General features: G+C 33.8%; 1 protein-coding gene across 2 annotated transcripts in view; it reads right to left on the reverse strand.

The window, feature by feature from the left end:
• DMD (dystrophin) overlaps nt 1-26,233 on the reverse strand; it is a 2,107,999-nt gene that overhangs the window by 1,754,886 nt on the left and 326,880 nt on the right. For both annotated transcript variants that reach the window (XM_063083086.1, XM_063083084.1), the window contains exons 3-4: nt 21,652-21,744; nt 17,064-17,141 (exon numbers count right to left, since the gene is read on the reverse strand). In XM_063083086.1, the coding sequence (XP_062939156.1) occupies nt 17,064-17,141; nt 21,652-21,744 (171 nt within the window). The remainder of the gene's footprint in view (nt 1-17,063; nt 17,142-21,651; nt 21,745-26,233) is intronic.

The raw sequence follows: 26,233 nt of genomic DNA on the forward strand, positions 1-26,233 counted from the left end.
GCTGTGCTTTTCAGTTCATATTCATGAAGTCTGTACCCAATCCTACTTCCTGAAGTGTTTCCCCTTTGTTTTCTTTAAGAAGTTTATTGTTTCAGGGTGTATACTTAATTCTTTAACCCATTTTGAGTTGATTTTAGTATATGGGGAGAGGTATGGGTCTAGTTTCGTTCTCCTGCATATGGATATCCAGTTTTCCCAGCAGCATTTGTTGAAGAGGCAATCTCATCCCCAATGTGTAGACTTGGTGCCTTTGTCAAAGATCAGATGGCTGTAGGTGTATGGGTTGATTTCTGAATTCTCTGTTCTATTCCATTGATCTGTGTGTCTGTATTAATGTAAGTACCATGCTGTTTTGGTTACAATAGCTTTGTAGTATAATTTCAAGTCAGGAAGAGTTATCCCTCTGGCTTTATTTTTATTTATTTATTTATTTATTTATTTATTTGCTCAGGATTACTTAGGCTATTTGGGGACTTTATTTTTTCCATATGAAAGGTAAGATTGTTTTTTTCCATTTCTGTGAAGAATGCCATTGGTAATTTGTTGAGGATTGCATTGAATCTGTTGATCACTTTGGGTGGTACAGACTTTTTCACAATGTTAATTCCTCCAATCCAAGAGCATGGAATATCTTTCCATCTTTTTGTGTCTTATTTAAATTCATTCAGAAGTGCTTTGTAGTTCTCATTGTAGAGGTCTTTCACCTCCTTTGTTAAATTGATCCCTAGGTATCTTATTTTTTGTGTGTGAAAATTTTAAATGAACTTAATTTCTTTATTTCTCTTTCTGTTAATTCATTATTTGAGTATATAAATGCTACTTATTTGGGGGTATTTATTTTGTATTCTGCAATGTTACTGAAGTTATTAACCAGCTCTAGGAGTTTTTTGATACAGTCTTCAGGTTTTGCTACACATATTATCATGTCATCTGTGAATAGAGAAATTTGACTTCACCTTTCCAAATCTGTTTTCCCTTTACTTTTTTCTCTTGCCTGATAGCTCTGACCAGTACCTCTATTACTTTGATAAATAGAAGTAGTGAGAGTGGGCATCCTTGTTTTATTCCTGTTTTAAAGGGAAAGGCCTTCAGTTTTTCCAAATTCAGAATGATACTTGTGGGGGGCTTGTCATAAATGGCTTTCATTGTGTTGAGATTTTTTTTCCTATATGTAATTTGGTGAGAGTCTTTATCACAAATGGATGTTGAATTTTGTGAAATGCTTTTTCAGCATCTATTGAGATAATCATATGGACTTTGTGCTTAAATTTGTTGATGTGGTGTACCACATTTACTGACTTTCATATGTTGAACCATCCTTGCATCCCTGGGATGAATCCCACTTGATCATAGTGTATAATTTTTTAAATATGTTGCTGTATTCTGATTGCTAATATTTTGTTGAGGATTTCTGCATCTAGGATGATTAAGGATATTTGCCTGTAATTTTCTTTTTTTGTTGTTGTGTCTTTATCTGGTTTTGGTATCAGAGTTATGTTGGCCTCATAGAATGAGTTTGGGAGAGTAGCTTCTGTTTCAATTGTTTGGAATAGTTTGAGGAGAATTAGTATTAACTTCTCTTTAAAAGTTTGATAGAATTCAGCTGTAAAACCATTTGGACCCAGACTTTTCTTTGTTGGAAGATTGCTATGTACCATTTCAATCTCTTAGCTTGTTATTGGTCTGTTCAGGTTATCTATCTCTTCTTGGTTTGGTGTTGGTAATTTATATGTGTCCAGAAACTAATCCATGTCTTCCAGATTTTCATATTTGTTGTCATACAGTTATTTATAATAGTCTCTAATAATTCTTTGTATTTCTGTGGTATCAGTTGTAATGTCTCCCTTTTCATTTTTGATTTTTGTTATTTGGGTCTTCTCTATTCCTTTTTTTTTTTTTTTTTTTTTTGTTAACCTAGCTAATCGTTTGTCTATTTTATTTATCTTCTCAAAAAACCAAAGTTTTTTATTTTTTGTTGATCTTTACTATTCTTTTTGGTACTCTATTTCATTTAGTTCTGCTCTGATCTTTATTTCTTTCCATTTAGTTCCCTTATGTTTGGATTGTTTTTTTTATTTCAAGTTCTTTTGAGGTGTATGGTTAGGTCGCTTATTTGAAGTCTTTCCATTCTTTTGGTGTAAGCATTTATTGTAATAAATTTGCCTCTTAGTACTGCTTTTGCAGTCTCCCACAGGTTTTGGTATGATGTATCTTTATTTTCATTAGTTTTGAGAAATTTTTTGCTTTCTTATTTAATTTCCTCTTGGACCCATAGGTCATTCAGGAGCCTATTATATAATTTCCATGTATTTGTATAGTTTCCAGAGTTTTCCTTATTGTTTATTTACAATTTTAGTCTATTGTGGTCTGAAAAGATAGTTGGAATGATTTCATTTTTAAAAATTTGCTTAGAATAGATTTGTGACCTAATAAATGCTCTCTCCTGGAGAATATACCATCAACTGATGAGAAGAAAGTCTATTATTTAGTTGTTGGATGAAATGTTCTTTATGTAACTGCCAAGTCCAGTTGGTCTAACGTGTAGATTAAATCCTGTGTCTCTTAGTTGACTTGTTGCCTGGAAGATCTGTCCCATACTGAAAGTGGGGTGTTCAAATCACCCACTATTAATGTAAGAGATCCTATTTTTTTCATTAGGTCTAAGAGTGTTTGCTTTATGTATCAGTTTGCTCCAGTATTGGGTGCACACACGTTTATGATTGTTATGTCTTCTAGCAGGATAGATCCCTTTATCATTATATAGTGGCCTTCTTTGTCTCTTATTTTGTTTTTTGGTTTAAAGTCTATTTTGTCTGATATAAGAATAGCTACTCTTGCTTGTTTTTGGTTTCTATTTGTACGGTATATCTTTTCCCATCCCTTCTCTTTTAGTCTGTGTCTGTCTCTGCAATGGAAGGTGGGTCTCTTGAAGACAGCATATACTTGGGTCTAACTTTTTAATCCAATCAGTCAGTTTGTGTCTTTTGAATGGGGAGTTTAGTTCATTCACATTTAGGGTAGTTATTGACAAGTGTTGCTTAATTCCTGTCATTTAATTGCTTTTGTTTAGATGGTTTAAATATATTTTGATCATTATTTCCCCTTTTATTTCTCTTCCACAATGTTAGTTGGGAATTTAAGGTGGGATGATTTAGCTTCTTTCTCTTTCATGCTGGTATTTTTGTTTTAACTGTGGGTTTTGCTCTTTCCTGTGTATTTGTGATAGTGGTCACCATTATTCAGATTCCAGATGAATGACTCCCTTGAGAATTTCTTGCAGAGCTGGTCATGTGGTGGTAATCTCCCACAACTTTTGTTTGTCTTGGAAATACACTATTTCTCCCTCATTTCTGAAGGAGAGCCTTGCTGGGTAAAGAATTCTTGGCTGGTAATTTTTTTTCTTTTAGTATTTTGAATATATCATTCCACTTTCTTCTGGCCTGTAGAGTTTTGGTTGAGAAGTCTGCAGTTGGTTTGATGGGGGTTCCCCTAAAAGCGACCTGATGCTTTTCTCTTGCTGCTTGTAGAATTCTCTCTTTGTCATTGAGCTTTAAAAATTTAACTATACTGTGTCTTGGGGAGGATCTTTGTGGATTGAATCTGTTTGGGGACCTTTGAGCTTCCTGAATCTGAAGGTCTGTGTCTTGCCCTACACCTGGGAATCTTTCTGTTACTATTTCCTTAAGTATGTTTTCAATACCTTTTCCTTTCTCCTCACCTTCAGGAATACCCAGGATTCGGATGTTAGAGCACTTGAGGTTGTCTGCTATCTCTTTTAGATTTTCCTCATTATTTTTAATTCTTTTTTTCCTTTTTTCTGCCTGCCTTAGTTTTTTCAAAAAGACCATCTTCACGCTCTGAAATTCTTTCTTCTGCTTTCTCTACCCTGCTGCTCAAGCTCTCAGTTGTGTCTTATATTTCATTGAGTGAATCTTTCATTTCTACAAGTTCTGCTGCACTCTTTTTGAAGGTATTAATTTCTTTGTAGATATCCTCCTTCATAGTCTGGGTATTTTTTCCTGTTTCATTGTTTCCTCTAATTGAGTCTTCCTTTATTTGTTCAAGTTTTCTTAAGACCATTGCACGGAATTCTTTTTCTGACATTTCAAGGATACCCTGTTCCATGGAGTCTGACTTTCGAGCATTACTATATTCTTTTGGTGGTGTCATTTCTTCTTGTTTACTTGAACTTCTATTTTTTCATTGATGTTTGGTCATTTGGTAGAGCGTTTACTTCTTCTTTTACTCTGAGGTTGGCTATGAGGAATAAGATTTCCTTTTCTCTTTGCAGGCTCTGTTGGTGACTCTTATATCAATGTAGTCGAGTGAGGAGCAGGTTGCCTGTAGCTAGAGTGGCCCTGGCTGCTACTGTGGTAGTGAACTGTCTTTGTTGTGACAGTAGATGTGGCAGTGGCTATAGTACACTACCTTGGCTCCTGTTCCGGCACTAAGCACAGATTTACGGGGCTGGTGTTTGTGCCCCTATTGATGCATGGCGCTTGGCTCACCTCGCTACCTGCTGGGGTTTGTGGGCAGCTCCCTCCCAGTCTGGAGACTGTGCCCCCTATATATGTTCTCTCTAAAGTAGCTTTCATTATGCCCACAACATCATCACTGTATGTGTGAGTTATGTTCATTTTATTAAGTGTTTATGTACATTTTACATTTATGTGTGTATTACCAAGAGGGAAACAACATATGAAAGATAGATGAAACTTCCACAAGGTCAGATTTAAAACTAGGTCTGGATATGAGAGATAATGCATTAATTCCATATAGAGTACTCTTCACAAAGTGCCTTAATAGGCTATCTCCAAGTTAATAAATATTGTACACAATCATGTAGACAAGGAATGCTATTATGTCTTATGCTGTACCTCTCTTCTTCAAACTACCAAGGACTGTAAAAAATAACAATAATTAATAATCATGAAGACTCTAGAGAAGGGGAGAATTTTTGCCATGCCTGAAGGGCACTTATTGTTCATGTACTTTATATTACTATTGAATGCCTCAAATTGACAGTCTGGCCCATTTTGACTCTGAATTCTCAGAAACTTGTTGTTATAATGCCATATTTCTTTCCATGTAGCTCTAAATGATATTGTTTTCTACATTCATTACTAGCTATGTTTAAATAATCATCTCTATGCTGTGCAATGGCTTCTTCCTTTTGTTTTACATATTTTTTTCTAATACATGCTCTGTAATTATATCTTTCATGGATTCTCATCAATACAATTGCAAAATTAATGTGAAGGGAAAACAAATATTAAAACCTGTTAAAATTTGTGTGAAATAAATAATTATGTGTCTGTCTAGTAAGCATAACAAGAAACATTGACATGACATATATGTTAATATATAGGCCTACAGTGTGTGTGTGTTTGTGTGTGTGTGTGTGTGTGTGTGTGTGTGTGTGTGTGTGTGTATCAGTGTTGTGACAAGCACAAGATAGCAGGAAATTAAGTATTGGGGTCAGCAAGGATACCCAAAGTTCTGGTTTCCTATTTTGCAGAAGGAAGGCATCCAATACCAAATGAATAGGTGTGAAAATTGATATTGTGTGTGAAAATTTAATAACATGCATTGAATTTTTTCAGACTTACACATGACAATTGGCTTTCAGAGTTTCTGCCAACAGGCCTAAGACTTTTCTCATAAAAGTATTTTACTCATAAAATAATTTACTCATAAAATTACATTAGATTCTGGCTCAGAGTTTTCACTGTTTGATTTGGAAGATGCTTATTCAAATGTAATTTTGGAAGATAGAACATTCCCACCATTTACCTTGACATAATGGAACCTTATTGTGACTTCATTAGAGCATCTAAATGTGAACGCTTAGGAAAACGTCCTTTGAGTTATAATGAGCAGGCTGCAAAAAATGCATATAGAAAACCTAATAAATGGACTTTTAAAAATGGAGTAATTTTGTGTTGTCCATTTTATAGATGTGCGGGTAAGAATAGGATGGAGTTCCATTTCTGTCCCCACACTAATACTTAGTTCAAAATCTCTGATTTCGCACAAAAATATGCATTTAGAAATTCTAAGATGCATTTAGAAATTCTAAGACTAATATTTAAGCATTTCAGACAGCACTGCTACTTCCAGGTGCTCTACATTTTAAATGAGTTTGTAAAACCAATAGGGTATGAGGAGCAATTCTCTTTGCTTGCTTATTCAAGAGAGGCAAGAAACCTCACTCTGCTTTGTTTTATCCTGGGTTCCCTTGGAGCATGGATGCAGTTACTAGCATTGTTGATAATATTTTCTACAAGCCCAAATGTAGATATCCCATGATGGTTATAGTATAAGAATTTATATATATTGATATATTCAAGATTTAAGAATACCTAAGAAAACTGGAAGATTGAAGCAAACTTAAAATGTGACGGTTTTGTGACAGGTTACTGACAAGTTTATATTATTTTGATTGTGCTTTACAGAAAGAATAGCAGAATAGGGTTCTTTGAATAGGAAACGGTACACAAAAAGATATTTTTATGAGGAATTTTAGAGATAAAAATAATGTCAAAACCAGGTCTAATAATGAAAATGGAAGTTCGTAAGGCAGAGCAGAAGGAGAGATGAAAAAAAGATAAATAAAACTAAGCGAATTGTATTCCTGTGACATGTATGTGTAGTGTGCATGTGTGTGTGTGTGTGTGCGTGTGCATGCGTGTGCGCTATGTGACAATGCTCTGAGAAATAAAGCTCTAATAATTTTTTTCTTGCGTTTTAGTTTGGCAGAGGCAGGAAGATAGATAAACTTTTCCAGATTTAGTTTTTTAAATTATGTAAGCATTTACCATTTTAACTTCAAAGTTTAACAAAATGGCATCTCATTCAGAAGGGAACCACAGTGTTTACAGCAAATGGTATCTCCCACTTCTTGCATTTTTAGACAACCACTGACAAGAGCATTTCATAGCTATAGGAACTAATGAAAGCATATCCTGCATCATTCAGCCAATCGAAATCAGTCTAAAGCTAGGAGATTTCTCCCACTTGTTTCAAAGGATATGGTTCTCCCAGATCATTTCAAAACTTGAAATCTATCCCAAGGAGGAGTCACTTTTGTACCTTAATATGCAGTGTAAAATCTGAGCATTTCTTTGTATTAAGAAAAGGGGAGAGGGTAAGGGTAAGCTATCTTTCCATTCAGTCTTGGTATGTGAGTTTAACTTACCAAAAATATTACAAATTAAATCTGATAAAATAACTTCACAAAGAATAAAAAGATTATGAAAGGAACCATGAAATATTATCATTAAAAGTTTGGGTTGATTTCCTTAATCAGAATCTTAAGCAATAACTAATGGGTAGGAACATACCATACATTGGAATTTATTATATAAATATCCCTCCTGACACATACACCTCATATATATACTTCCATCATCTTTTATTTTGGTTCTTTCATACATTTCTTTCTCTCATACATTTCTTTTTCATAAAGTGTGTATGAACTGAGGAGTTCCTTCCATCATTTTTGATGAACAGAATTTGGTTTTTAAATGTGTTAAGTGCTTTCTATAAAATGTGTGCTATCATGTAGTCAAACTAAAGAGTCTTCTCCATATTCAAGAGAAACTCTTCAAGCATTTACATAATTCTCCTAAATATAATCTATTTAAAAGATCAAAAATGCAGGAAAGGCAAAGTAGTTTCAGTGCCCTGCAGCATGTGCTTTTATAACACATCTAAGATTTACACTGTTTAAAATTTCAAGACTTACGGGCATAAATTATACCTATTTTCTTCCACTGAGAGATGCACGTATTGAATCTTTTATTATTAAATGATGAATACAAATACCTCACTCTATAAAATCTAAAGGGTGAGCTACATTGCCATTGTGAACTTGGCTTTCCAATGGGAAGGTTTTTTTAAATTCTCTGTCATACCTCTATATTCCAAAGATTATTTTATCTTTGATTCAAATATAGACATTTACATTGTAAAATACTTTTTAAAAGCACATATTGACCTAGAATACATCATAAAATTTCATTCTGGGTACTCACTAGGAAGATACTGTGTCTACCTTTAATAATTAAGTTTTACATATTAATCATTCATTAAATATTTTTTACCACCCAATCATATTCCACACATACAGTTTTGAGGAAATAGATTTTAAAATTTATTGTTTCATCAAATTGTTTAAAAACTAGTAATTTTTTTCTATATTTTGAATGTGTCTATGATTAAAATGATACATCACAAGGGAATTATTTTTAATGAAGCTATTTTTTCACTCACTTATACACTGCCTTTCTGACAATAAAGATTTGAGGCACTTAACATAAAGAAAATCTCATAATCTTAAGAAAATATGAACATTTAAAAAGGTGAAATAAGTAAAACAAATATGTCAAAATAAATGTTTCGATGCAGGTAATCCGGTTGAACATAAAATGAACCTAAAATTTTTGGCAAAGTAGCTCTTACAATGAAACTCAGGAAAATTTCTTTAATGTAAAATTATATTCTAGAGACATTGCTTGAGAAAATAGACACTGTTTTTACAATATATAATAAAAAATTTCTACACTTTCAGTTTTAAATAAATTTTTATAAATATTATGCATCTTATATCTGGCAATATACTATGTCACTTTAATAACAACAAAAATTCCTAGACAGTAGCCACAGATTTCTAAGCTTGAGCCATGCACATTGATTTCAGGAAAAATAAATTAGCAACAGTAACAACAAAAATTTTAAAGGATACATGACTGACATTCATTATAATAAAAAATTAAAAATCTAATGCAATTCATAGCCATATAACTATTATCCCAGCAGATCTCCATGTGTACATCATAGGTAAATGGCTAGCTCAATTTTAAGTTGAATATGCAAGGAAAAAAAATAACATAATTTTCCCTTGATGCAAGAGATACACTGAGGAGAGTGGGAGGGATAAGCAACTCACCTTATGAAATTATGTTAAATAATAACATGCTTTAATTTAAAAGTAATAACATTAACATGCATCTGAATACTAATTTAAAGATTATAAGATGTGTTTGTATACATTTCGATATTTTATAGAAGAATATTTTGAAAGAAGTACCATTATTAGCAGTACATTTCATAGATGATGAAGTGGATCCAAAGTCATGGAATCATTTGGCAAAGACCCTACAGTTGGTGAATTACAGAGTGAATAGGATCTACATCTTCTGGATCCTTGGAAATGAATGTATATAAGGTGCAGATATTTCACAGACCTATAGTGTGGACTGAAATTTTAGTGTTAGAAATAATACTTGTCTAACATAAATTAACTTAAAATTTTAGAATTTATATTTGAACACTGGATTTTATGAGTGATAAATGAAGCAGTTTATATTCAGTCAAAGATATTATGTTCTGAGATACTACAAAATATATATTATACGGCTATTTAAATTTCTAAATATTTAAAGGATACATAATATACTAGTTTTAAAGGACAATTTAGAATTGTCTTTATCGAAGATCGTATGCCAGTAAGAGTGAACACTCTATCATTTGTTAGATCAGTGACACTTGACAACCATTCAGTACAATTCAGTGACAATTTTCAATGATGTGATTAAGTGAATATTTGAACAGAGATGACATCTAAATTTTCACCCTAGGCTTTTTAAGAACTTGCTTCCAGTTTTTGGTTTAATCATGTATAGCAATGAACTTATTTGCCTTGTGCTATCTCACATTGCAGATTTGATGGCACTTGGTAAAAATTTGCTACTTTGTGATAGACAATTGCTGAGAGTGGTATACTGGACATAAGTATGAGATCTACAACTGTGTCAGCTAACATTAAATCAGTAAAGTCCTGATTACACACCCAGCGTGTATTTCAACACTACACTTTTTATAAGGAACTTTACAAGGCATTGGAATTCATAAAATAGAAGCATGGAAATCTTGGGAAGGAAGAAGGGACAAAAACAGTGATTCTGGGAGAAAAGAAGAGGATACAAACTAGGAAACTTTCCTCCCTCGGAAGGAAGACAGGGATCATAATGCACCTGGAGGGCAGTCTAAAGCACCACAGACAATTCAATCTCCCTGCCAGATTTTTCATTGTTAAATTCCTTTACCCGTGGAAAAAAATCATTCATCTAGAAAAAAAAATGATTAAAAATGCAAATATCTGTTAGAGAAAACTCATTCACTGAAACTTAGTTATATCTAAGAAAAAATGTATTACTGAAAGTGTTAAAAATTGTTTCCTTAAATATATTTTAATTGGAAAGAACAGAAGTTAAAGAACTGTAGAACTGAATTCAGAATACCTGTTAAAGGGGACTGCTCACAAACAAGAGTGGGGAAGGATAACGAAATGATAGAATGGCTATAGGGGAGATCATTTCCATCTTATCTGGGATTTGCTGTCTACCTTCACCAAGTCACAAATAAATGGAAACTGTGGATACAGATTTCTCTGGAGCTGGTATTGAGACATGCATAACCACTTGCTGGCATCATTCCCTGTTTCATGGGATTTTGTACGTTGTTTTGTTTGCTTTGTAAACCACAGCCAACTTTATTACAGATGAGCTTTGCTCTCAGCAAATATTTTAATAAAGGTACTTTGAAGTACTTTATTCTCAATAAGTGATTTTCTAAAATAAATTATTGATAGCAAGAGTAACTTCACACTAGAACAGCCACCACAGAGAATACAAATCAGAACAGAAACGTGGCTTCCAAGCTCTACGGAGCTAAGCTGTATTCAAGTGAGGATAGCAAGTTAGAAGTCAGGACACAGAAGAGAATGAAAACTGAGGGACAGTGTCAAATTGAGGCACTAGTTTAGAACTAGAGAATTGGCTAGAACTAGTGATTTATAGCACCGAAATAGACTAAAGTAGAGGAGACAATAAGAAGGAAGGAGAAGACAAAATGAAGTTGACCTAAAAAGACCTTAAAACTATCACAAAGTATCCTTTTGAAAGAAAGCTTCTAATACCTCTTTAAGGACAATAGAGGGCTATTTTTTTCCACGTGATTTTAAAAATCAGGTTTATGCATAAGTTAGTAGAACTGGAAGGCTCTCTATACAATCTTCTATTAGCAACTTCTGAAAATTGTGGACCAACTTACCACTGGTATCCAATTTTATTGATTTTTTTTCATGCTTAACATAAATAGTTCTGTGCAGAATTCGTTTTTGGTTTATATCTCTTGTACTTATCTTCAATATTTCCTTTCTATTTTAAATTGCATACATTTGTTTTTCCCCTCTTTTTCCTGATCATAATTATAAGAGATTAGTCTATTTTATTTTATTGCAAAGAACTAGATCTTAAATTTATCTAGTGTTTCTTCTTTCTAATTTCTTCATTTATCTTTAGTTCCTACTTTCCTTAGAGCACTTTTTTCTTTTGGTAACATTTTTAGTTAAAAGCTTGATTCAGTTTATTTTATCTTTTTTTTTTTTTAATGAAGATAAAAGCGAAGACCAAATTGAACCTCTGGGTAGAACCTAGGCCATTTCTCATGGGTTTTCATATGGAATGTTTTTTTCCTACACAAATGTGGTTTTGTACTCTTTGTTTCTTATTCAACACATTTTAAATTAATTAAATGGAATTTATAGTGGTATTATTAATTTCTAGCATCATATTACTATTATAAAAATATGCATTTTAAGTTATTTTTGTGTTCTTAATGATATTTTCACTGCATCCTAATATATTATCCATTTTTAATTTGTACATGTAGCAGGGACTTTTTAATATATTAATATTTTCCTATGCCTTTAGTAAGTTTGTGTTGAAGACCAGAAATCAAAAATGATTCTTAGCCTGTCTTCCGTTTCTGGCTCTGGTTTTCCCCAGAAGTGTGAGAAGAAGTATGATATCACCTGGTCTCCAAATTAGCCAGAAACCACCACTACTCTCTGTCAACACATGGAGGAACTGGTACGGGTTCAAAACCAAATGGCTTCCTGGTACTCCCAACAAGGTTGAGTCCTAGCCAACATTAGGGCTCTCATTGTACAGATTCTCAAGTTCCCATTTGACCACCCCCCAAAAAGAGAGACACCTACAATGACGATTATACTGTTTGCTTCCCCATACTCACCTACCCTACTTCTTCAACCCTTCTTTGCATGAGATGACACTATCACCTGGAATCTCTTACCTTCTGACTCTTCTGGTTGGGTCCAATCAATAAGCAGCACTGGCAGGATATTGGAGAGCTGGATAGAGAGGCTAAGATATCGATCTTCTCCCAACTGCCCCATCAGGTCGTGATTTAAGAACAACTGCATTTTTACATACCCATGGACTAAAGATAAAAGGCTTTTCCCTGCCTATGAAAAGCACCACGTAGATGTACGGAGCTTTGGCCATCCCATAGGGACAGGGAAAAGCATTCCTAATAACAGAGCTAGAATTTTCTAAATGCTTGGTTGAGAGCTTAGATATAGATTTGGTTAATTTAAATAAAATTATTAAACTATTGCTTTTCTTGAAAGTGCAACATTATGGGGGAAAGGTTTATGCATAATGCACATATATTTTATGGAACTATCTACTATGCTTTGGAGCATCAAGAGTGAAAATTGCCATTAAATCTACAGTTTATTTATGTTATTTGTACTTTTTTTTTTGCTGCTAAAATATATTGTAATCTGACAATGGTAAATTCAAGGCTCTAAATGAAAATGTATTTTCATTAATTATTATTGTTATTTGGGCAGTATTTCTATTATGTAGTAAGTTTATTATGTTTTCATTATTGAGTATAACTTTCTCAGGCAAAAATGGTACTCTTTTTAAATACAGTTATGTACCACATAAAGACATTTTGGTCAACGAGGGATGACATACACTATGATGGTCCCATATGATTACAATGAAGCTGGAGTTATGTAGTAGGCTATACCATCTAGGCTTGTGTAATTACACTCTATGATTTTGCATAAGGGCAAAATTGTCTAAGAACACACTTCCCAGAACATACCCCTATTGTTAAGCAAAGCATGACTATACATTTTTCATAAGTTTTTCTTCATTATTAATTATTCTTACACTGATTTTTAAAATAACTTGTTTTATTACCCATTTAATTTATAAAACCATTTTTAGTTTTAGTCAGTGTCATCTCATTTACACCTGAGTCCAGATCTTGGCCATCACTCACAATGCTATCACCTTCACACCTTGGGACTTTTTCTTTTGTACTACTTTTTATTACAAAATAATGGAGAAGTAAAAAAGGATAACACATTGACTTTTGAACATTTGTGTCCTGTGTCCCCCCTTTTGACCTGGGGCTAACCCAAGTAAATGTTATTATGCTCAGGGTTTTGGTTTCTACTTGAGAATGTATTACTTGAGATTCTGTCCTGTAGAACCCGGTTTTATGCAGTTCTCCATTAAAATCCTGGCTCAGATGAGAACATTGTGGAAATCAGCTTTTAAAGGACTCGAATTTAAACCCTTATGTTGGGTTTGTTCTCTGCTAAACAGTAGGATGTTCTCTACCTTCTGTAAGAAATGTGGCCTTTCCAGAAAAGATCCATATATTGCATTAATCACATTGTAATTTTGTATATTAACCTATAACATGTATTTATCAATTTTACAGAAAATATGGGGTCTTTAATTGATAAATATGGCTGTAGTTTGGAGTTTAGGGGTTGTAAGGTCAAATTTACTTTCTTTTCATAGTTCCTCTTTTTTAACTTTTTTGTTTGTTTTTTATTTTTAAATTGAGGTATAATATACATACCGGAAAGTACAAGGGTACTTCAAAAAGTTTGTGAAAAAAATAGAATTAGAAGGTAATACAAATCTTTACATGAACTGTCTGATGTAACCTCTTACACTTAAGGGTACAGCTTGATGAATTTTCTCAAAGTAAATGCACTTGTTTAACAATCACCAGATCAAAACATAGAACATTTTAAGCACCTCAGAAGATTCCCTTATGCATTTTACCGCCTCATTCCTTCCAAAATCTAACCACTCTCCTGAATTTTAAGCCCATGAGAACACTTTGTCTGTTTTCTAAATTTAATTAAAAGAAATCATAGTAGGTGTATTTTTGTATCTCACTTCTTTTGCTCAAATCTCTTTCAAGAGATTCATCCATCTTGTGTATTGTGAGTAGCTATCATTTGTTTATTCTCATTGCTTTATAATATCCCATCATTTCCAGTTGTGACTACTACAAACAAAACTGCTATGAACATTCTCATACATACATATTTTTTTGGAAAGCACTGAAATGTATTTCTGTTAGTTATATGCCTAATAATAAAATTGCTGGGACATAAGAAATATTCATTTTCAACTCAAATAGATAATGCCAATCTGTTTTCAATGGTTGTTTGAATTATATTTCCACCAGTTAGTTGTGAGAATTCAAATTATCTATATTCTCATCAACACTTGGAATTAGTAATCTTTCTAGTTTCCGTCATTTTAGTCAGTTTGTATTTGTATCTACTTGCAGTTTTAATTTAAATTTCCCCAATTACTGCTAAAGTTGAACACTTTTCTATATTTTTCTTGAATTTTTGGACACCCTATTTTGTGAAATTCCTGTTCAAGTTTGTTGGCTATTTTTTCCTATTGGATTTCTTTCTCATTCTGTAAAACCTAAAAATAAAGAAGTATAGGAGAAAACTGAGATACTCAATAATGTGAATGTGTCAATTGTTCTCAGAGTGATCTACAGATTTAACTCAATGTTGATTATTTTCCAAGTGGATTCATGTGGAAAATAAAAAGATGATTGTAAAATGAATACAGAAATACAAAGGGCCAGTATATCCAAGAAAATCTTGAAGAAGAACAAAGTGGGAGAATCTAGTCCACCAGATACCAGGTTGTATTATAAAGCTACAGTAATGCACACGACGTGATATTTGTGCATGTATAGGCAAATAGAATAATGGTAAGAAAGGTAAGAAATTGAAGTCCAGAAATGGACCTACATATTTATTGACAAATTTTCATGACATACCCAGTATTGCTGAACGAAGGGGAAGCAACATCCTTTTTAATAAATGGTGTTGTGTCAGTTAGATTCCAAATGGAAAAATATATATATATTATATATATTATATATATATATATCTTAACACATTCTTCACACTATGTACAATAATCAATCTCAGGTGAAACATGGATCCAAATTCAAATAGGAACACAATAAGCTGATATAAATAATAACATAATATAGTATCATAATTGTCTTGGTTAGTCAAATGTTTCTTAAATGTTAAAAAAAATATAAAGTAAGAGTTTAAAAATGAACTATATGAAAATGAAGAACCTGTCTTTATTAAATGTCATCACTGAGTATGTGAAGAGGTAAGCCACAGAGAAGGAAAATGTACTTGCAACACATGCAGCAAACAAAGGACACATATCCAGAATATAGGAACAATTCATAATGTTGATGAAATTCAAGTTAATTTTTCTCTTTTTGAATAATGCTTTGAGTTTCATATGTAATAATTATTTGGATATCCCACAGTCACATAGACTTTATTCTATGGTTTATCTGTTTTATTGCCAGGATTTCTTCTGGCCCTATATTGAAAACTGTGAAAATTAATAATTATAATATGCAGAGAAAACCCCATATATTCATAATATATACTCACTATGTGAAAAAATAAAACTGTTAAACAAAATGCATGGTTGACTATCTTACAGGAGACCCAACAGCTAGTTTTATAACATGTCATTTTCTTGGTGCAGGGAGTCCAACTACATCAAATAAATTGAATCTAATAATTCTCTGAATTTTTGCTTTTTTCTTTACATTTTTATTTTGAAATGAAATATGGTGTTTTGATATTTAAAAAGACATTTTCTTTGTCTATGTTCTTAATATCTTAAACAATATTCATAATTTAAATGATATTAATCTTTCAGGAGGGACTATTGTATTGATAATGAGGAAAACAGTCCATAGACTGCTTTTTTTCTAGCTGCAGAAAAATTGAAAATCTAGAGTTAATTTTTTTCAGAAAATAATAAAACATATATTTCTGTAAAATAACTGTTATAGGTTAAAGGTTGCTATAACGAATATTATTTTTTATGTGTTAAGTGTTCAAACATGGTGATAATAAAGTTTGTTTGACTATGACCCTAATTTCATAAAATTAACCAACTGCTGAACAGTTTCCACTTCCATATCTTGTGTGATTTCCTCTCCCTTTCAGATGAGCTGAGCAACATTTGTGGGGAGGGGTGGTGGTACACGTTGCTATTAATCTATCACCAGTTATGGTCATTTTAAGAGTATGTGATCAACATATTTTAATTTATCCTTGAAAGATAAATGCGATGTAATGAGGAAGCTACTAAAAGTGCTTGGTAAATGTATTGGTGATTAAAAAGGTTGTAGGAAGCTAATTAATAAGCTAATTAATCAATGCCATGATAGAAGGGAGGAATCTCAAAGTTGCTCCGGGCTTGGAATTCTCCTGACTTGCCCACTTGTTTAGCTATGATTGTTTACTTTTTGTAGTACAACACATGTATGTTCATCCTCTTCATCTAAACCACACACAGGAATAGAAAACAAATGCAGTTTTTGTCCTGAGTGAAAATAGTGATTTTTCTGTACCACTTATATTCTGAGAGGTGGTATTTAATAAATGTTGGCTCGATCCAAACAAACTTTATTATCATCAGGTCTGAACACACTTCACACATAAAAAGTAATATTCAGTACAGCAAAATTCATCTGTTGCACAGAACAATGCTATAAGAAACTGAGTTCACTACAGGACTTCATTTGTCCACCAAATACTGCTGCATTAAGTAAAATCTGGAAACCACAAGGAGTGGCCTGTCAGGTCTGGGTCACTCCTTTTCCTGCCTTCTGCAGATGCATTCATTTGCTTACTGAATCACATTAGCCACACATGAACTAGAACATGTATTCTTAATAAGAACTGCTTTGATTTACAAAAGAACTTGAGATTCTCTCTTTGTATTTGGAACCAAAGCCGTCACTCCAGCATGAAGCACGCTTTCCCATGGCACCCAGACCCTGTCCAGGTTATCACTTACATTATTGTCCTGCAAGACCTGTAGTGCCTTCTTGACATTGTTTAGGGCATGAACTCTTGTGGATCCTTTTTCTTTTGGCTGAAAACAAAATAAAATCATAATCACTGCCCAGCAGAGAAAGCAACAATCTACTAGAAATGAGACAATTGATACATTTCACTTTTAAGTTTGAAGATTGTAAATGAAGACAGGCTGGGAGGCATTAATATAATGAATCTCAGGGCTTTGGGCTAATTGTCCTTGGCATAGTAGTTCTTTAGCATGAACCAACCACTGCCCAAGGATGATAACACTTTTTTTCATTCACAAAGTCTTCATTCTATAGCCCAGTTGGGGATTATTCGTGACCGCCAAGGAGGGAAACATCAGCACGCCTAAGGATATTTGCTAGTAAGATAGATGAGCGAGTTAATTTCCACACTTTTTAGTAAGGTTAAAAAAAGATTTGAGTCTAGCAAAATTATACAATACCAAATAGAGTTAAAGGAAACTATTTCTGTGAATATTGCCTTAATTTTCCTAGTCACTGAAGCTCAAAATCTCAGACATCTTTGGTTCCCTAACCCTCACTCTCAATCCCAGAATTCATCTTTTCCTGTAATTTTAAAACTAACATCTGCACAGTTCATTATAATATACAAATTAATTAATTCATTAAGTTGTGGAGTTTTAAAAATTCTACCATTCTGCATTTACTTTCTTCTTCTATTTTCATTTCTTTTACTTTAACACAAGCCCTCATTAGCTATTGCCCAGAATATAGCATAACCTCTTTTCATTTTCTCCACACATACTGTCCCTCCTTTCATCCATCCTTCATATCTTCAACAACAATGTATCTGAAGTAATCCCATTGCCAATGCAAAGCACTTGCATAGTTCTCATCTCACATTTAGAGTAACTACAGTTTAGTTAAAAGCATGAACTACAAAGCTGGACTGTCTGGGTTCAACATTCAGCTCTGCCACTTTTGTGCTATATGATGTTGGGCAAATTTCTTATTCTCCTAATACACCAGTTCCCTCATCTATTAAAACAGAGTTAATATTGTTAATAAAACTCTTCTTCACATGGTTGTTGGGAGAATCCAATGTGCTAATATGTTCAAAGCACTTAGATTGGTGCTTGCCACATAATAGGTACAATACAAATGTTTGCTGTTATTATTATTGAGCTTGCAGTACGTGCTAGGTACTTTGAATGCACTATCTCTAATCCCTCTTGCAAGGCAAGTAGTATATCCCCATCACAAAAATCGAGCTAATACACAGCAATACAACTAATAATTGATGGAGTCAGGATCCAATCTTTCGTCTGTGTCTGTAAAGCCAAAGTTTTTTCCAAATTTATTTTCTTCTCTTTCTTCTAACTACCTTGTGCATGCCCCAACCAAATAATCTTGTTTTTCTACTTCTTGAATTTTGGCCCCTACTTTCCAGCAATTTCCCTGTCATTCTTAAGCAGTCCCTCACCCTAGAACACCTTACCCTTTGCACTGTCTGCTGAATTTCCCAAATAAAGCTAAAGAATTCTACTCTCCAAAATGTCTTGTCTGATATTCTTTATCAAACAGGATTTACGTCTTGTTCCCTTGACTTCCCATGGCTTTAAAGATAACCTTATGAACAGGAAACTCCATTTTTTACCTCCTAAAAAATTTTCCTCCAAGAATATCAAAATGATATAGGTTTATATTTTGGTATTTTTCCCACTTCCCACCACAAAGAGGAAGAAAATAAGTCCATGGAAAGATAAAATTTCACATCAAAAGAAAAGCAGCAAAAAAACAATTTTCTTGTGTACATATAGGTTCACAGTGTACGAGTCTAATTGTGATTTTAGAAATTTTTGAAAATAATTACTCAAATCAATCCTCTGCCTAAGATTTAGACAAAAGCCACATATTACCTTTTAGCCAGTTGCAGAATTGCAACAACAAAATTTAGTAACATATTCCTTTGCTTCAAACTCAAACATATAAACGTACATGTCTATATACACATGCGCATATTTATCAGAACCAAAGGAATTCTATTCTTAAAAAAAGCTGTAGTTTGTGATTCCAAAGTGGAAGCCGAAATCTACCCCTATTAGAGTTTCTTTGGGGAGTAATTTTAATTTTATGGTTGTAAGGAAAGTACCTCCCTTTTAACTCTGGGGATGCCCTGAGCCAATATTCCAAAAGCAGATGTTTCCAAGTAGGATACTAAGATTACTGTTCAGGATAATATACTACTCCCATTAGAGGTAGAGGATATATACCTGTAGAAACTATTAGGATTCAAGACCAAGTACAGGGAGTTGGAGTTCTGAAACTGGGAGCATTCATGAGAGAGGTCATTCTGCTCTATATGAAAGATGAAGTGCCCAAACCAGGGCTGACAGATCTACAGTGGCTAGGAGGAAGAACGGATTGCCGATTCTGTTAGCATCAATATTTGAAATAATATAGTGTATTTTGGCTTGTGTGCATGTTTGGTGACTTTTTTCAGCACCACCCACTTGCCCCATGCTGGCCAATACCATGAATATTTTGTTTGCCATTTTTTCTTCTGTGCTTGTTACTTATTAGTTTCATTTTATCTCTGTATCTATGGATGTATGCATGTCAATAAAAATTTCAGTCACTTTTTATTTTATTTTATTTTCATTTTTTCTTTTGCTTAAATTCAATATTTTAAACATTGTGCCTGACAAAATTGCTTTGGGTGATGGAGGGGTTGCCTCAGTTCATGAAATGACCAGAGAGAGTCACAACACCACAGAAAAGTGGCTATGCAGTTACCCAGAGGGGAAGAGACCAGAGCCTTGTGCAGAGGGCCAGAACAGGTTGTGGAGCCCATAATATCTGAAAAAATTTTCATAAACAATTGAAACACTCTGGAATTTTTCTATTTGGTAATTGAAAACAGGACTGACCCCAGAATACAGGAGAAATTGGGGACACACAGACACACTCATTTTTATATCTACCTATCTATAACATACATACATGCATACGTACATATGCACATACATATACATATTATGTATAATACACATATAAAATGTTCACATAGTCATAGAATATGGAGAATTATATATAAGTATGCCTCTAGTGAAATTAAGACTAAGTGTACACTATACCCTCAAATTAGCTAAAAGAAAGAAGGTCAGCTGTAAAGCAATAAATATGAATTTTTTCAATTGACTAAAGTGATATTTCAATACATCATCAAGTTGTTCCTATATCAAGTTCAGGCTTCTTGAAAATGTATCGTTTTGAATTTAACTTAGTAATATATTAATCCCACATAGCAGTTGAAGAGGATTAATAATAAAAGTATAAGGTATGTCCTTTCCCTGTAGGACTTCAGAATTAAATTGAGGCGGGATGTTATAGTCATAAATATATACACCAAAATAACAAAGCAACACATAGAGACAAAAATGGGTATTATATGAGATTTAAGAAGAAGGATAAATAGCAGAGAATTTGGGAAAGGCTTGACTGAGAAGGAGAAACTAAGGTTTCCGAAGGACTGTTAGAACAGACAGAAGTACAGAAAGCAATACAGGCAATTAAAACAACATAGGAAAAACCCAGGCATAACTGACAGAGCACACAAAGACCAACTTGGCTTAGCATAAGAGAGTTGTAGAAGGCAAGTTGGGGAAATAGGACTTTTGGCATTTTTGGCTTTGAATGACAGCTGGAGTTTGCATATTATTGACAAAATCTGTGTTGTGTGTGTGTGTTGTGTGTGTGTGTGTGTGTGTGTGTGTGTGTGTGTGTCTGTGTGTGTGTGTCTGTGTGTTTGGGGGAGTAGTACTAAAGGGCAAAGAGAAGAGATTAAGGAAATAAATTAGTAGGATTTATTTGATATGCAGAATGGCTATGAATGTAGACTGGGGGCTTAAACTCTACTTATAAGAATAATAACAATCAAAGAATAAGATTATTTCAGTCAGGAGATTTGGATTCTAGAACATATTTCACCATTATGAGACCTTGCTCAACTGAACTGAGGCTCATCCATGATTTTATTGACCCATAATTGTCTATAACAATCATATATATCTCACAAGAATGCTGTAAAGTTAGACAAGATAATAGTTCTCAAAGGGAAGTTGCATTCTCATCACATATGCTGATGTGAATTGAACTAAAATGTCTACTTTTTATTATGCTGCACCACATTAATTGTTTATTCATAAACTAATACAGGTTCATTGCAAAATAATTGCAAAACATACAAAAGTACAAAGATAATTTTGAAAGTCATATGCATAAAAGCCTTTAAGGCATTTGATAAGAAAGATACCAAGTAGTAAAAGAGAATACTACTATTAATTAATATAAATTATATTACTGAAAATTTTCCCTTTGTTGTTCTGCATATGATGAACTATGCCAAAATGAAAATAATAATATGAGATTGTTTTATTCAGGAATAGGTCCTGAATTGCTATTCAGGAATAGGTCCTGAATTGCTACTTAAATCATTACTTAATAAATGAGTGCATTTTAGTAGATCTCATAAAACTATACTGTTTGTTTTTGCACATCACAAAGAAATGTTGACTTTCTTAAAAATAAGTCACATACCAGTTTTTGCCCTGTCAGGCCTTCAAGGAGGTCTAGGAGGCGTCTCCCATCCTGCAGGTCACTGAAGAGGTTCTCTATGTGCTGCTTTCCAAACTGAAATACAAAATACACCCAATTAAACAAAGCTTACTACCAATGATCCATTTCCATGATTAGACTTTTTGAAATTTAAAGTTATAGTTAAAGATATTTAATGTATCTAATTACTAATCTACCAAGGGTAATAGATGAAAAAAGAAAGTTCAGGTTAAAAAGCAAAACACATCATCATCAGATCAAATCTGTCTGAATTGTTTTTTGATAAGCAAGAGTTGGTGATCTGTACTGTGAGTAATCTAATTAACCCAACTTAGTGAATGTTGACTCTATAAAGAAGGGAAAAAATATTTAAACTATCAGGTAGTTGCGGGGGGCAGTAAACAAACAAAGAAACAAAGGCCACATACAATATGCCCTGGGTGGGTACATAAAATTTAACCCTTCTGTGTACTTGGAAATATAATACACATACATACAGTGTTCAACACCCTCGTCGCACCGAACATGCTTTCTCTGCATACATATTTTACACACTGCTTTAGAATGATCCATTCTAATATTGGGTAACTCAAATTTTAGAAAGATCTGATTTAAATAGAGTTGAAATGAGCCTGTGAAAGCTTTTCATCTATTTTTCCCATTTTTCCCCCTCAGGAATTATACTAAGGAAAAATAATAGTCACTGATAATATATAATATTTTTGGAGTAACTACTCATGAGAGACGCTCCACTAAATTAGTGGATCTTATAACATTTGCGACATAGCTGTGAGGTTAGCATTTACAGTCGTAGATTCATCATGCAGATGAGATACAGAGAAATTGAATACATGGCTTTTTGTCACAAAACTAGAAGGAGGTAAAGCCAAGATTTTGGCTAAGATCTGTCTAACTCCTAAAGCCCTTGTTCTTTCTATCTTCTGCTGCTTCCTTGGCCTTTTTATGCTTCTATTTGATTACCTTACAGATATTTTATTTCTTCTATCATATACTCCCAAATCTTTTCTCTTTCTGGTTAAAAGCTTACAATCCATTCATATGAGATCATTCCCAGCTCTTTCATCTCCCAAGTTATCTAGCAAGCCCCAGTTTATCAGTTGTGGATGTTTATTGGGCACCTAAAAACCTGAGCCAGGTACTGAAGCATACACTAGTAAATCAGACACAGCCCCAGCCCCTATGGAACTTAGAGTCCATCAGAGAAAACAAATATTCCTAAAAGTTCATACTACGTAGAAGCAGTAAAAGTCCTAGGAGCATATAACTGTGGGAACTCTCCTAGTCTTGAGATCTGGAAATACTGTCCTAAAAATGTCAGGTGATGGGTCTCACATTAGTCCCTGTGTGATTGGGCTCTTCTTAACAACACCTAAGATCACAGAGAAAATTTCAATCTCACACAGTTCAAGAAAATCAAGTAAAGAAAAATCAAGAAAGCCTTGTTTCCAGGCCAAAGACATTCCTGAAACTTTCAAGACTGAAGACATTTGATTCAGACTCTCCCTACAGCCAAACAGCTATGTCAATGAGTCCAATCAATGCCTGGATGTTTCATATGAAAAACACACTGGCCCCTGCAGGCAGTCCACCAGTCCCTGCATGCCTACCTTTGAGAATCCAGACAAACACATGTTTTGATAAACTACAAGTTATTCTTTTAAAATTCTACTAAAACAGTTCTTTAAATTCCAGGGAACAATCAAAACAACACAAAAACACTCACATGCTGGAATTTTTTAAAAAGCTGCTTTACTACGCATTATAGACAAGCAAATTTGAAAACAACAGATTTTTATGAAACTAAGAAAAGCTTTCTATTAATAATTAAGGAAAGTGAATGCACACTTCCAAATAATGCTGTCAGGAAACTCATATCTAAATCGGAATAAGTTGGCATTTTGAGGGTAATAGTAAGGTTTTATTTTCAAATTGAATAAAGGTATACAATGCCTTGAAAATTCTGATTTTTTTTTTTCAGGAGCAAAATTTTACAGATGCATTTTTAAAAAGTGTAGCTTCTAAACTTATCAAAAAAAGAATCTTGCACACTTCAATGTGTCAATATTTAAAGAAAATAAAATCTAGTTAGCTGACAGAGATACTTGTTCTTATGAAAAATATATCTATATTTTCCTGTCAAACCAGGAAAGATGTGGATGTCAAAATTTTGCTCATTCAAAAAGAAGATCAGAGACTGGGAAAGGTGTGGGAAGTCTTGGAGGTGCAGAATAAAGCATGAACCCTAAGTCTATAGGGTTCACACAGTATCCAAGATATGAGAGATATGTTTGGGTTTGAGGGCAAGGACCAAACTTATACAGACAGACCAGGACTTATTATAATTCTCTTTTTAAAACTGGAGTCAACCAAAATGGAGAAAGAAGGAAGGATTGTAGGCCAGTCAGAGGCCTCCACGTGCACCCAGTTTGGGCACCTAGAAAGAGAAAGCAGCAAGGTGAAAAAGAAAAAAAAAAGAGTTCTCTGTATCATATATAATTTTCAGAAATCACACAATGATATGTTAAAGTACCACCACTGAAATCCAACTTGCATTTCTTATATTCACCACATTTTGTAATAGAGTGCTTCTCAGAATGTTCCACCAGACCATACTTCCAGCAAATGAGATTGAATGAATTTAGCCTGGAGTCCGGCGATATAAATCACACAGTGACTGCAAGTTCAAAATTTCTATGAAAGCATATGTTTTATGCTAAGAATTCATGTCTTCCTCTCTTAAGGTATGTTTGCTTTAATGTAAAAGTAATTTCAAGCACTTTTGAGAAAAAAATTCCTTCCTGCAGTCTAAAGTGATTCTCAATGAAATGTTCAATATTTAGCCTGTAACTTCATGGGCCTTCAGGTGCTCCGTCTTACTACCTCTATAGTATGAATACCCCAAGGAAAGTAAAACATCTCATTTCTTTTGGATGGTTCTCATTTCTTCCCTGGCTTCAATTATAGGCATACCTTGGAGATATTGTGGGTTTGGTTCCAGACCACTGCAATAAAGCAAATATTGCAATAAAGCAAATCACATGAATTATTTGGTTTCCCAGTACACATAAAAGTTATGTTTACACCATACTGTAGTCTATTAAGTGTGTAACAGCATTATTTCTCAGAAACAATGTGCATACTTTAATTAAAAATAGTTCATTGCCAAAAGTGCTAATGATCAAATGAGCCTTTAGGGAATTATAATTGTTTTGTTACTGGAGGGTTTTTCCTCGATGTTGATGGCAGCTGATTGATCAGGGTGGTGTTTGCTGAAGGCTGGAGTGGCTGTGGCAATTTCTTAAACTAAGACAACAATGAAGTTTGCCACATTCATTGACTCTTTCTTTCATGAAAGATTTCCCTGTAGCATGTGATGCTATTGGATAACATTTTACCCACAATAGAACTTCTTTCAAAATTGGAGCCAGTTCTCTCAAACCCTGCCATTGCTTTATCAACTAAGTTACATAAATTCTAAATCCTTTGTTGTCATTTCCACAATGTTCACAGCATCTTTACCGGGAGTAGATTTTATTTCTAGAAATCACTTTATTTTTTAATCCGTAAGAAGCAATTCCTCACCTGCTAATGTTTTACCATGAGATGGAAGCAGCGCAGCACATCTTCCAGCTCCACTTCTAGTTCTACTTCTCTTGCTATTTCCATCACATTTACAGTTACTTCCTTCACTGAAGTCTTGAACCCCTCAAAGTCATCCATGAAGACTAGAATCAACTTCTTCCAAATTCCTGTTAATGTTGATATTTTGAACTCCTCCCATGAATCACGAATGTTCTTAATGGCATCTAGAATAGCAAATCTCTACCGGAAGGTTTTTCAACTTACTTTGCACAAATCCATCAGAGGAATCACTATCTATGGCTGCTATAGCCTTACAGAAGGAATCTCTTAAATAATAAGACTTTAAAGTCAAAATGACTCCTTGATCCATAGACTGCAGAATGGATGTTGTCTTAGCAGGCAAGAAAACAATATTAATCTCCTTGTACATCTCCATCAGAGCTCTTGAGTGATCAAGAGGATGGTCAATGAGCAGTCATATTTTTAAAAGCCTCTTTTTTTCTGAGAAGTAGGTCTCAACAGTTAGCTTAAAATATTCAGGAAACCATATGGTGTAAAGAGGTGTTGTGTCATCTACGCTTTGTTGTTCTATTTATAGAGCACAGGCAGAGTAGATTCAGCGTAAGTCTGAATGGCCCTAGGACTTTCAGAATGGTAAGTGAGCATTGGCTTTAACTTAAAGTCACCAGCTACATTAACCCTTAACGAAAGAGTCAGCCTGTCTTTCGAAGCATGGAAACCAGACATTGATTTCTCCTTTGCAGCTATGAAACTCCTAGAAGGCATCTTCTTCCAACATAAGCTGTTTTGTCTACATTGAAAATCTGTTGTTTGGCATAGGCACCTTCATCAATGATCTTAGCTAGATTTTCTGGATAACTTGCTGTAGCTTTTACATCAACACGTGCTGCTTCATCTTGTACTTTTAGATTATTGAGATAGCTTCTTTCCTTAAACCTCA

This window comes from Cynocephalus volans, chromosome X, assembly GCF_027409185.1.
Source record: "Cynocephalus volans isolate mCynVol1 chromosome X, mCynVol1.pri, whole genome shotgun sequence".
Lineage (NCBI taxonomy): Eukaryota > Metazoa > Chordata > Mammalia > Dermoptera > Cynocephalidae > Cynocephalus > Cynocephalus volans.